Genomic DNA, 13,674 nt, shown 5'->3' with positions numbered 1-13,674 from the left:
AACACCAAAGGGTGAGAGAGGCACAACTGACAATAAAACAGGCGCCAAAAACTTACAACAACAACAGCCAACAGCAACATTAACAACAACAACAAAAAAACATCCTTCGCACATTGTGTGATGACATCAGTCGGCACCGTCGGCACACGGCTGGTAAACAAAACCAAATCAAAAAGAAGCAACAAAAACAGCACTAACTCGCACCCAAATTTTTTCGGCTTTTTACAGCATACACAGCACTTTCTTATTTATTATCACATTATCATCTTCTTTGTTGGTGGGTAAATATTCATCGTCACTTCCTGTCAAAGCTAACACAAAAAAAAACGCGGCACAAGAGTCAAAGGCGCGTGGCATTAGCTATCTTATTTTTTCTCTTGTTTCTCTGCTATTGGCAGAAAAACAAAACCGTAAACAGAAATGTAATAGCACAGGATATTTATTATCTTCATTTTTTGTTATGTTAGAATCATACAGTCCAGATTATGCCATTAAATGTTGTGCTTAGGGTAGGATAATAATCCTTTTCCTAACTTTATTATTTTTAGCACATTGGCAACACTTTTATAAACTGATTATGACTCGTAACTGATTGCTTGCGAAGCAAATTCAGGAATTGAGCACTAAAAATTGTTCCAAAATTATCTATCATAATTGCATTCATTTGAATCAAACTAATAAGTGGCTTAATTTATTTGGCGTTATTTAAGCCTTTGCCAATGTAAATGTGACGCTTGTCCTCATTGACAAGGCATTTTCCAGCGAGTATCAAACAAAGAGATCAGTAGCAAGAAAAAAGGATACAAAAAACTTCGCTATTTTCGCACAATGATTCCGATTGACGTGCACACGCCACTCGCGCCGGCATAGAGCAAATATGCTGCTAAACTTCAATCAACGCGATCTAATTTCTCTCGATGCCAATGCCTCGAACATTCTCGAGACGACACACGCACACAAATCGCGACGAAACATCAAATCTGTTTCTATAAAACTCTTGCCAAAGTAAAATGACAAGGATGGGCACCGCACAACATCCCACGAGACTGCCAAGGCACTCGTCGTCTACGGTAGAGTAGATCGATTCAGGAATTAAGAATGACACACAAATACGTGCCTGCACATTCACACATTACATGCAGCACGCGATCTGGGGGTTGGGGTTGCGACTAATCAGACTTCCGCGCTTCGTAGACAGAATATTTTCTATTAAGGAAAGCCAAAACGATATGCTCCCGGGAACCAGGATGGCAGCCGGGAGTCTGTCTACACTAAAGCTCGATCTCGCGCTCACGCCCATCGCCCATACATTCAATCGTTCGATTGTCATCTGGATGGGATGAAAATGCTCCGCGAAATGAAGAGAAACTGCTTTCGCTCGCGTTCCTTTTTCTTCCGTGCGAGGGAATTGATACACCAATCTGGCAATGAGTTAACAGACACACACACACACACATACACACCCACACCATCGTTCCAATAACAGCTACGAAACTGTCGATGCTTCGATAGGGACAGAGGTTCAGAAATTCAGATTTCCGCTCAACAGTTCGTGAGACAACGTGGGCGTAATACTCACTTCCGGAATCGATTACTCCAAGGCACACACGTACAGGAAGGTACGCTGGTACGGCGAAGTAGCTTTGAAGTTGACAACAATTCCCGCGTGTGTGTGTGTGTGTGCCGGGTGAAATCCTCGAATTGAATGTAATTTAACGTGAGTGCTTTAGGACCAGTCGGCATCGGAAGGTATCGAACTGGCGGGGGGAGTTGGTAGGATTTCTTGGCTGGGGAAATCTTTCACCAACGTCAGACCCAATGCAAGCGCGTACCGATGTACATAGCAGCATAGGAATTATCGTAAAGAAATCGATTACCAACGTAAAGTAGAAGCCTTTTGCACTGGAATATGTTACAATTTCTTGCCAACTAACATGAACAGCGCTGGAAACGCTGGATCCGACTGGATTGATAAAGATAGATTGATTTAGTTTTTAGAACATTCATGGATTTTTATTCAACCTGGAGAAAGAGCGCTTTTCCACGTTGATGGTAATTCGTATGCCAAATATATCTCTATTCATTTGCATCTTTGTGCAAGGTGCTGGGCAATAACCGTACCAACAGTGCAGAGAAGGGCCATGCCTTACAATAGGTGTTACAAACATGGCATCTCGGTATACAAACCTATGAAGCAGTTAGACATTGATTAAGATATATTCGTGTCTAACGAAATCAAGTTGCAATACTTAATATATTTCACCTATACGCTTTATCTCAATTTTGCATCATACTAAGTTTTTTAACTGACAATGTTGATTTGATAATACCATTTGAAGCATGTATTTTGTTTAAGGAATATTTTTCATTAAATTACTTACTCTTGAAAAAGGCATAAAAAGCTTCTTAAATGTGCGTTCAAAATATTGATCAATTCAAAAAGCATTTTTAATCTACTGGATAATGCGTAATACATACTGCAGTAATGATACTGTAGGACTATAAAATAAAAGTTGTAAAAATCAATTCAAAAACCCTGAGATAATGTTTTATCAATTTGCTTGCATTGTAAATTCGCTTCATGATTTTGAGCCTAAAACTATGCAATTCTCAAATGAATTTTTTTTCATGGAATTCAAGGATAACATTGCTACAAAATTATAAGCATTTTCGCGGCAAAGCAGATTACATTACATTTCCTTGCATTCCCGCAACTTGATCAAAAACATTTTAAGAAAATTATAATTCCTCTTAACATAATTATTTTAATTACACTTGATAAAGCTTGTACACAATTTTGACTTCAACCTTCTGCGAGCTTCAAGTTAACGCTCGAATTATATCCAATTCCATGTATTTTATTCACAACGAACAAGTTACAGTTTCGATGAATTTAGTATTATAAAAAAAATCACATTTCACACAAATCAAAACCTACGATTTGCATAATTCGCTTTACCTCTTACCGCTCGCCAATCAACACCAGCACCATGCGAAATGTAATCATCTTCACAAGTAAACTCATCACCAACACCACCACGGCAACACAGTCAACAAACCCTTCAACCTTCGCAAAGACTGTAGCTTTCGCTGCTGAACGAGAATGGAAACGATGACGAGAGGACGACATCAGGATGAAAAACGAACGAACGAACGAGGCTTATCGAGAATTCTGCATAAATCTCACCTCAAAGAGCTCCAGCGGAAGCGTAAGAAACCCGAACCGCCCTGTTCGGCTACGTCGGTTACAACATTTTTGCTGAAACGAGCAATCATTCCTCGTCACGATGGTTGCGAAAACGACCAACTCCCCTCCTGGTTGATGCTTTCACAGTGGAAAAAAAAACTGGCCAAACCAGATGAAGCAGACTCTTATCATAACTGCACCGATTCTTGATGCTGTAAACGGCTTCATCTTTAACTGAAGCTTTCCAACTGCCTCTGTACTAGCAGCAAACTCATAATGTACCCCCGACAGCCTTTTTCACACATCTGGGGAGCAGCTCGAGCAACAAAAACGCAGTTCATTTCAAATGAAAATATATCATGACTGACGTGAAAGATAAACAGTGTAACAAATAAGGTAAAACAGGAGCGCGAGAAAGGCCTCAACTCGCCACCAGCAGGCACGTCTGACCAAATTGCGCAGTAAAGTGGCTTAATTTTCATACCCAACGAGCAATACACCAAAACAGGAGACAGCAGCGTTTGGCGAACCGACAATCCCTGCAACAATGCGGCCAAACAACTACATCACAGGCAGTGTGAGCGGACGCACACGTTATGATTTTATAAACAGTTCATATTTTTCATCGGCTTTCCAGCCGTTGGCAGCCATTCGCCGGGAACACACACTGCCGTAATCGTAACGACACGCCAGAAGCAAAGCGAACGTAGTGTCTTTTTCTTTTAGCTTTTTGCATTCCCAAGGCATCGCGATACTCGCGGTTACATTTGCTTTGGAGTGAGACCAACAGAGAGAAAAAAATAAATGGCCCCAGAAAATCAGGGCTTTGATTGCACGGTGAACATCGAAACGAGCTGCTTAGGAATGATTGACTCGTGCAAGAGTGACTGAACGCTTTCCTTCTTTTTCGCGCCGAAGGCAAGCAAAAACGATTCCATAAGTTGACGGAAGGAAATAAATTTTCCACTACACTTTTCTGTTCCGCTTTTTTTAAAGTCTCTCGAATGGATGCAACAATGAGAGAGAGAGGGGAAGGAAGGAGAGAGGAAATCGCAAGAAAGACTTTGACAGGAAGGCTTGCAAATTTACAACCTCACGCCTCAAGGGAAATATCCGCTAGACGGAACCGAACCGTTCCCCGTCTGCGCGCAAAGGAAATTTATTCAAATTCGTCATATTGGACACCCGTGGTTTTGCGCGGAATCGGGCGACAAAATCAACCATCGTTCGCCTGGTTCGCCCCATTTCCATATGACTGATTGCGATAATCGGATACCGTTTGTCAGACCAGCCGACGGCAACACTGGTGAACAAACTACGACCAACCGCGAAGCGAGTGTCTTTCTTTTTTTGGCGTTTCGTTGTAGCCCACCATATCATTGTTGAAAATCATCATACATTCACACACACACACACACAAATGTATGATGGAGACAATGCATATCATACTTTGTCAATTTGCACATTGGCGTGAGATTTTAGTTTAACGCGAACGATCAACGGTGAGTGAGTGTATGGGGAGCTGATTACTATGAAGCAATGAGCCTGCAATTGGATTTAACTCAATTTGCTATGAACATTGAAAAGGGAAAATAATCATTACATTAGTCGTGGACACATTGATGTTACCCAAGAGTTAGTCTAATGCTGCAGCAAAAAGATTTATGGCAATGTTGCAAACTTGTAGAAAATCCATTTCTTATTTGTAAAGTAAACTCCCGTAGTTTGGGATTGCATAAATTCAGGCGTAAACAGTACGCAATTGGAAATAAAATAGAGGTATTATTAATTCGAGGATTTCAATCGTTTTTTTAACTCAAATTTCGCATTGCAATAGAGTTATTGAAATAATTTTTCTTTTCGCCACTATAATTATAACACACAAAACCATCCAAACTTAGAAAATTGTTTCATGTTCTATGTTTTCAATGTTCAATATGGCCATTAAAATAAGATAACAAATTTTAAGCACAATCATTTCATTCCTTCAGTCATGCACTCCTCACTCACACACAATTACTTCAACTTCATGCACACAAAACATCACCACAAACTTTCTTCACCAATTTTGCACTCGTATCGATAACTGTCTCTACGAGTAAATTTATTTATACTCCCATCCCTTGATACATTGCGATTCAAAGCATATTCTCATGCTCAAGTTAAATTGTCTGATTTTGTAGCGTTCCAACAAGAAAGTTGAAAAAAGCTCCTACTGTGTACACATATTTAGATAGTCAAACAGCAGGGAATCATGTTTTTCTTCTGTTACGCATACACGCATTACCATCCTGACGGTTGAGTTATAGGATCGTGTTTTTAAGCGCAAAAAGCTAACTTCATTCCCATTGCTTCAAATATATACCCCGGTCGGATGCGACTCCTATAACCAGTCGTGAGCATTTGCCACACATAGGTTGGCTAATTCCTTTGAGAGTGCTCCAACCGTTTCGCACCGACACCACTTGTTGCCTGTTGGTGAAGGAAACATTTCATGTACGCAAAACAATCTTCATACACACACATGTCTGTTTACCGTTGTGCACCCGACTCGGCACTTCTTCTCACCCTCACGATCTACACCTGCCCATTCCTCATCTCCTAGAACCAATAACATTAATGTCACGCTATTTATCTTCATATTCTATACAGGTGAGATTACACTCATCTGTTCACTTTGCAATCTAACTTTGTCTACTTTTTTCCACCCATTCCCATTTGTTGCTCCGGTTGCTGCCACACCACTTTTACCCGCATCGCGTTTCATTGCTGGGACAAACAATGTCCCATCCTAAATTCTACAACTCCAACAACGCAGCCCACAAGAGAAGCGTGCAGTGAAGACGATGAAGACATTCGCTGGAGCACGTGGTTTCAATTGCAAATTTTTGTTCCCAGCCTACATTATTCTGACAGACGAAAGTCCTGCCAAGTGACGTGCGGAAGGAGAGTACCAAGCATGCCGATGGGTGGTTTTGTTGAATTTTCCAACCTTCCTGTGGCACAAACCATCCCCCTTGGAGAAATGTCCGCGAAAGAAACAATAAATTTCCATTAGGTTTTCAACTGGGCGTCGTCTTACGCAAATGGTAACGTTTACTTCGCTTCCCTTCACGTCATGCTCTGGCTCGGCTGCGCGGTGAATGCGAACCGGGGAATCAGATGGAGACGCCTGGTGCTTTTGGTGTGCTGTGTTGTGGAAATATTTATTCTCCTCCCGTACTACCGCCCCGACCACAGATTAGCTTTACTCTCACGCTGACTTCTTCACACGTACCAGCAGCACCACTTTCAGCCGATTCCACAATATCGTGCTCACAGCGAAGAGACATTTGAGAGCGCAGCAATCCGGATCATGGGAGGCACGATTTTATCAGCATGCCGAATTTGCCGGGACGGGTGCTAATGAATGCATAATTTGTCTAATTACAACCACCAAACCAGCAACGCTAGATAATTGGACACAGCAGTGGCGTACAGCACAGTATAATTTCCAAATTATGGAATATTGCGGGGGGGAGGCTAAGGGTGTCTCAATTGTTACCGATAGATACTTAGAGCTCTTTTGCCTTTTTGGTACAATTCGAGGAAAAGATCTTTCGTCGTTGCAAATATGACCTCCACTTCAAGGTCTGACCTGAGACGCCAAAAATACCCATCGGTAGTATGAGTAGGTAGTAGTAGTAGGATTTTAACCAAAGAAGGAACACTGGGGTGACATAAGTCGCGCAATGAGTGGCAGAAATGAAGATGTTTATTGTTTTAGATGAGCTACAGACACGCACTTACACAACAATCATGTCTATGAAGCTGTAACAGGACAAAGTTTTGTGGCGTTGACGGCTTTTATCAGTGGGACATTGGTTGAAAGCTTTGATTTGCCGCGTTGAAATAGGACAAAGTGATTTTTAGTATAAATATGCTTTAAAAAATTGTAAGTATAACATGACTAACTAAAATGTGATTTATATATAATATTTGATAACATATTTAATGTTTTGAATTTGAGATTTTCATAAACTTTGTCCGAAGTTTGTTGTAAAAATCATCATAAAACTATTTTTTAAAAACAAGAGTCAGCAGGGCTAAACAAAAGACAGCTAAAAGCTAGTTCAAATTCAAAAACAGTTAATCATTTGTTCAAAGCTTTTTCAACAAACATTGAAAGCTTTTCAATCCGGGCTGGTAAATACGACAGAACGAAATACAAAGTGCAAAACCTACAACGTTTCACCAAGCGTTCCCACCGCTCTTACTTAGTGCCGCAAATAATTTGTTCCTGCTGTCAGATGTCACAAACACTAACAGTCAAGATTGTCAGTGAATGAAAAACAAATCTTCCATTCATAAAACAAAGCAAAACAGAAGCAAAACAAAAGCACCAAACGAAAGGCAAGCAATATGCAAATTGCTTTCCACTTCCAGTGCGTTCGCAGCCAAGCGGTTCGTCTCATTCACAGTACACCGTGTGTAACTTGTTGTTTAATTTGAAATTGTTAAACATCGCGCTACACAAGCAATCAAAGCAAAGTTTGCTTTATTGTTGCGATGGAAAATCCTTCACTCCGGCGCTGTACTGGTGCCGCCTGGTGCAACACCCCGGCGTACATGGTACGCGCTTTTCGTACGTTAAATGCTTTTACCGGTGTATCATTTTGCTTATCTCTTTTTTTTTTGCCTAACTTTTCTTCTTAAGTCGCACAGAGAACTTACAGAATGACGTATGCTTTTTTCTGTGTGTGTGTGTGTGTGTGTGTGTGTGTGTTTCTCTTCGTAAGATTGAGATTTTGTGCTTCACTGCAGAAAGCACATAAGCATTCCGAGGATCCGGATCGGGATGCTTTATCCTCTATTCAAAATTCACGGGAATCATCAGTGCTTGACGATTACAACAGGCTGGGAAGGTAATGCCAGCAAGCAACAAAGATATAAAATAAGGTAAAGCAAGCAAACAAGAAAGGAAAAACAAGCTCCCGTACATATAAACATAAAAGCTCTTAAGCACTCGCGTCAAGCGTCTGCAAAGACAACACGCTTACACCCGACTTTCGCTCGATCTCACTCCATAAGTGAGCAGTGGTGTGTTGCCTCCCCCCCCCCCCCCCCCCCCCTATCATGCAACAGGACACTGTAGGAGCTCTTCATTACAATGTAATCCTATCATTGGACGGCAGCTTAGCCTTCCCTCTTATCGGCACTCCACTCCTTCCCTATCTGCGACGTTTCACATTTTTTGCAAAGCTATTCTATCACATTTTCCTCAGTGCTAAAGCGCAAGAAAGCAGTCGCACTGTACGGAATTGTGCCTTGGCTGATCTGTTTGTCTTAGAGCTTCCTGAATGCCAACCACCGGGACACGGCACGCGCTCTGACAATCTACCTTCTTACCCATCGGGCAGGGATAAGAATCACACCAGCCCCATCATTTCAATGGTTGTTGTCGGATTGAGGATATAAATACTGTCGAGTGGCGTCAGCAGCATACACAGCGACGCACCATCAGAACAGTTCCAACGAAACGAAAGAATACAACAACAACGAAAATCCAAACAACAATCACTTGATCATTCGCCTCGTTGACATTGTTTCTTGCGACGGGAGCACACCGGAGAAGTACGCATGAATCACTTGAGCAAATCGTTCCGACCGATCCGAAGGATGGTGCAAAGCTGCCGCGAGTAAGCAAAGGGCCGCCAATGTAATAAACTGCAACGAAGTCATGCCGTTGTTCCTTCCCTCTCAAGTAAGACCCGAAAAGTGGCGAGAAAAAAGTGAGATTGTTTTGTCGAAAATAATACGACTATAGCAAACAATTTTTATTTGAGCTAGTGAATTCTCTTTTTCCTCTTTTTTTTTTTGTTCGTTATTTGTTTGGCGGGAAAAGTGGCGAGAAAAAAGTGAGATTGTTTTGTCGAAAATAATACGACTATAGCAAACAATTTTTATTTGAGCTAGTGAATTCTCTTTTTCCTCTTTTTTTTTTTGTTCGTTATTTGTTTGCATGCATTCATGAGTAAATTTTCCCGACGACTTGCATTTAGATTGTGTTGCAGACAATGGGAAGAAATGAACAGCAAAAAAACGAAACATGGGCTCCCCGGATGTTCTTGCTCGTGAACAGTCAGGCCGCAAATGGGCATTATGCGCCTTTAAAGAAAACATCCCAGTTCCAACCAACTACACCCATTACACGTGCTCCTACACACACACACACACACACGTACATACATCCGGCCATACACCGGTGATCCTTTACACCGATAGTCCATTAAGCAGCAAGAAAATGAAAATACAAACATCCACACAGACACAGCCAAGTAAAAAAAGGGAACCGAGCGCAAGCAACTCACCTGGAACGTATCAGCGATAACGACCGCCTTCATGCCGCCCTGCGACGAGTAGAAGATGCACACAAAGTAGATCAAGACGACGGCAATGTACTTGTTCAGACCTGTTGCTTCCGAGAGGGCGATGGCAGGTGCCAAGACGGCTACCGACGTGTAGAACAGCATCTGCGAAGTAGAAGAAAGATGAGAAGAAAAAAAAAAGGTATGAAACGTGCAAGGAAGGGAAAACTGCCTCACAGACCCACAACACCACACGGGGCGTCAGGAGAATTGAATGTCGCACACAAGTACCCCACAGCATGTACGTACAGAAAACATCCGGTATCCAGCCATAATGGGAAACCGTCATACCGAGCTTCCTTACGGTCAGGTCGCTCAGATTCATCTCAACAATTTCGCACACAATCACACACACACAGAGAGAGAGAGAGACAGGAAGAGCTGATTGTGATGGATTCATAGCAGTACACAGCGGTACAGCGCGGGTAGGTACACGTCTCGCTTAACTACTTGTTTCCCGTAAGTGGAATGGATCCAAACGTATAGAAAATCATCTCGGCCAGGAAGAATGGGACACGATAGGATTACTTGCCATCGTTTCGGGACCGGTAAGATGACACTGGATTAAGAGTAAGAGATTGAAGGAGAATTATGATGTTTACAGCAGCCAACGACACGGTAACCGGCCCTGTGAGTCGACTTGTGCGGGATGGGGAGCAATAAAACTGAAACACACAAGTGCACTCGCGTGGTCACCGGCTACTTTCGTCCCTCTAGAGCTGATGTGCTTCAAACATGCTGGCTCACATTACCTGTCCACTTCCTAGTAATAGGAAAGCTCATGGATGGAAGTCTCTCCCCGGAGCCCTCAGGACGTTAAATGAATGTAAAGTGTGTGTGTCGTCGTCGTCTACGTCCAATGACGACAACTACCACAACTACGCTACGGGCGCTATGACGACTAGCATAACGGGCTAGGATTAAGGGCGTTGGCAGATCAAGAAGTGTGCTCTTCATCGGTTCTCAAACTTCACTGTTTGGCTTCAAATTAATCCTTAATCCAACCTCCTCCGTAGATAGGAATTGTAATTCTAGCAAACTGTTCGATGGTCCATGTTGCTAAGTGGCGCTGGAACAGAGCAACTAGGAAACGGAGCAGTACCCAATGCTACCCGTTTGAAGACAGGCAGCAGCTGCTAGAGGATGAGTTCACTGAAAATACTTCACATTTTCCCTCCGCACTCTAGCAAAGCCCAGAAACAATCAAGTCCGGAGCTACTTTTATCTCCCTTGGGAAGACTACTGGATAAATGCCGGTTTCGGGAAGTTTGTTTTGATGGCCACGCGTAACATCAGACGCTCGAACGACGGTGGAATAAAATTCAATCAAACTTAATTCCATCACACCATTTAATCCACCTTTGATAAAGTTTACCTTTCCACCTTATCCACCACCTCAGCCTAGGGGATGGAATTCGGGCGTAGAGCGAAGCGGAGTTGTGTACATTGCTGCTGGGTGGCGACATTGCGAAATGTGTCTTTTGTCTGTGTTATTATTAAACACACAACAACTGTACATACATCCAACAGCCCTATGTTAGAGGAGGAATTTTTCAGAACAAAACAAAGCAAAAAAAAAACCTTTTCCCAGAAGTAAAAACACTGCCACCAGTCAAAAGTAAGCTTTCTCCAGGGGGGGAAGGGGGGTAGGACTTTCATCCTTACCATATCCCCAATACATCATTTACCACTGTCGGCCCGTTTGACGAAGGTACTTTTGCCCAAAAGCGACGCACAAATTGTTTGATTAATAATCGCAACAGCAAATATCATCCGATAGCATCAGTTTCGGGGACTGCCGGAGCTAACCGTCGGGTAGTGATCCCCGGATGTGTGCTAGCCAACCCCGGGGCACACGCTCTAGTACACACCGTAACGTAACACCGAAACCAATGCGAACCTATGACACCCTTCCGGCAATACTTGTGGATTAAACTTATCCCAATGTACCGCAATAGGTGTGGCCATATTACCAAACCAGACAGAAAGATAACACGTTGGATTTACTCTCTCCTCATCAGAGAGAAGAAAAAAAACATCCTGAGTGAATGGGTAACTTTGAATGGGGGAAAAATCGTACTAAGCCTAACGCCTGAATGTATGCAAACATTTAGCCGTTTCACACGCATTTTCTATCTGTACCGACACCCATTTGCACTTGATCCCTTAAGCTGTTGGATGAGGCTTGCTCTGGATTTTGGTTACTAAAAACGCACCACACTACAAGAAAACCTGTCTGTAAGCAAGGATTTATTTACGTCATATATATGTAGATAAACAAAAACTACACCACAAAAGAATAATCTCATCTGTACGACAGAGAAAAAAAGGATTAAGGAACGATCCGGTAGGAATTACGGACAATAATACTTGTAAAATATTTTACCATTTACATTTATCGCTTTAGGAAGGTTTCAAACAATTTCAGATATGTTTTCAAATACCAAGCTGTAATTTAATATACAGCATTACAATGTTTTGCTCTACCGTCAACGTAAGCACCCTTAGCTTTTATTCAATTTTCAGTATATGTGGATCAAACTTTTCATGGATGGAAAACAAAATCAAATCTAAAACACACACCACACCAACATTATTTGTGAAACGTTTTTGTAATTTTCTAATGCATCCACATTCCAAGAATTCCAATGAAATTCGATAAAATCTACGAACGCTTAAAAGTTGATGGATCTATATACCTGGAGCTGAGAGTAAACGAAGCGAGCGACATCACAATTTAACCATTTTACTCACTCCGGAAGAAACCTCTTAAATGATTGCACACACCGATACATACACACCTGGCCTAAAATATAAACCTCCTGAGAGTGGGCGAGGGTGTTCGAATCGGACACTTTTCCGGTGCGAAAGAAACATATCGTCCGTAGGCAAAGCATACGATTTAATTTTCCCATCCCAAACAAACGGCATACATTTCGAATGGGAAAAGATTTCACCACCATTCCACTGTGCCGCGTTCCTTTACATTGTTCCGAGGAAAAGAAGAGCAAAGCCACCAACCAAAAAGCATCTTGGAAACCGAATACAGAAGTCATCCTTTTGGGTAGCGAGCCCTTTATCTCCTCGCTAGCTATCTATGACTATGGGTACGGTACAACTAGAGCGCTCGCTTGGTGGGAATCCTCTAGCCGGCTTCACACACACACACCTTTACCGCGATCCGGTGCTGCAACAGCGCCCGAATCGGCATCAAGAATATGCAAATAAGATGGGCGGGATGGGAGTTGGTAAACATAAATTTACGAAAACCCTAGCCCAAACCCCTTGCCTCTTCGCGGACGCGGTCTCGATCCTTGGCGGTTGGTTCATCAAACACAGTGGCTATAACAACGACCACACATCGCTACGGAAAGGAGGGAAAAAAAAAGATTGAAAGTTCAGAAACCTCTGAACTTGGTGGTGGTGGTGGTGGAGAAGGCGTGGCCCCTTCCTGCAGAGCATGATTCGATTTAACGGCCGAAAATGAAAGACAAGATCAAATATAATCAACGCAAAAGCATCATCAAGCCGACTTGGTTTTTTTTCGAACGTACAAATCCATCCATGTCTTCAGGGGAGGAAAATACGAGAACAACACTACAGCCACAAAAAAATACAAAGGAACAAGAATAGATTCAGCCAGCCAAATTCCCGGGCCTTCTTTTGCTTTCCACGGTACCACCGCCAGTAAGCTCGAGCTTCCCACCGCACCTCGTGCGGCCGGGTGCAAGTGCGTGAACTGAGCAATAAACACAACCCTGTGGCAATGTGGTAAGTAATGGTGCTTCTGAGATCTGTTCTCCGAATGCGGGAAATGTGGTCGGAAAACGCATTTCTGCTCGTATGTGTGTGTGACTGTGGTGCACAGGTTTGGAATGAATTGAAAGTAGTACATCGCAAGTAACTCACAACACAGTTTTATCGACGTGCGAATACCGTGACCAAAGTTTACGACCATCCCGATCCAATGATGCCGTACAAACTCCGGGGGCACTGGTCCCGGGGTCCATAAAACGTAACTGTTTATGTGTGCATCGTACCGGAAAATACAAACACATACTAGTGAAACGTACTTTTTCC

At 42.6% G+C, this 13,674-nt stretch overlaps 3 protein-coding genes across 3 annotated transcripts in view; 1 reads left to right on the top strand and 2 right to left on the bottom strand.

Moving 5' to 3' along the window:
- The window catches only part of LOC126563321 (multifunctional methyltransferase subunit TRM112-like protein), a 459,819-nt gene that overhangs the window by 366,739 nt on the left and 79,406 nt on the right, over window positions 1-13,674 (top strand). The gene's annotated exons all lie outside the window — the stretch shown is intronic.
- The window catches only part of LOC126561339 (GATOR complex protein Iml1), a 295,116-nt gene that overhangs the window by 216,103 nt on the left and 65,339 nt on the right, over window positions 1-13,674 (bottom strand). The gene's annotated exons all lie outside the window — the stretch shown is intronic.
- The window catches only part of LOC126563566 (sodium-coupled monocarboxylate transporter 1), a 38,155-nt gene that overhangs the window by 23,441 nt on the left and 1,040 nt on the right, over window positions 1-13,674 (bottom strand). Inside the window, exon 4 of the mRNA XM_050220212.1 lies at window positions 9,538-9,699. Coding sequence (XP_050076169.1) covers window positions 9,538-9,699 — 162 coding nt within the window. The remainder of the gene's footprint in view (window positions 1-9,537; window positions 9,700-13,674) is intronic.

The sequence above is a fragment of the Anopheles maculipalpis genome, chromosome 3RL (genome assembly GCF_943734695.1).
Source record: "Anopheles maculipalpis chromosome 3RL, idAnoMacuDA_375_x, whole genome shotgun sequence".
Classification (NCBI taxonomy): domain Eukaryota; kingdom Metazoa; phylum Arthropoda; class Insecta; order Diptera; family Culicidae; genus Anopheles; species Anopheles maculipalpis.
The sequence above is the reverse complement of the archived record's forward strand: the minus strand, read 5'-3'. Positions and strand labels throughout refer to the sequence as shown.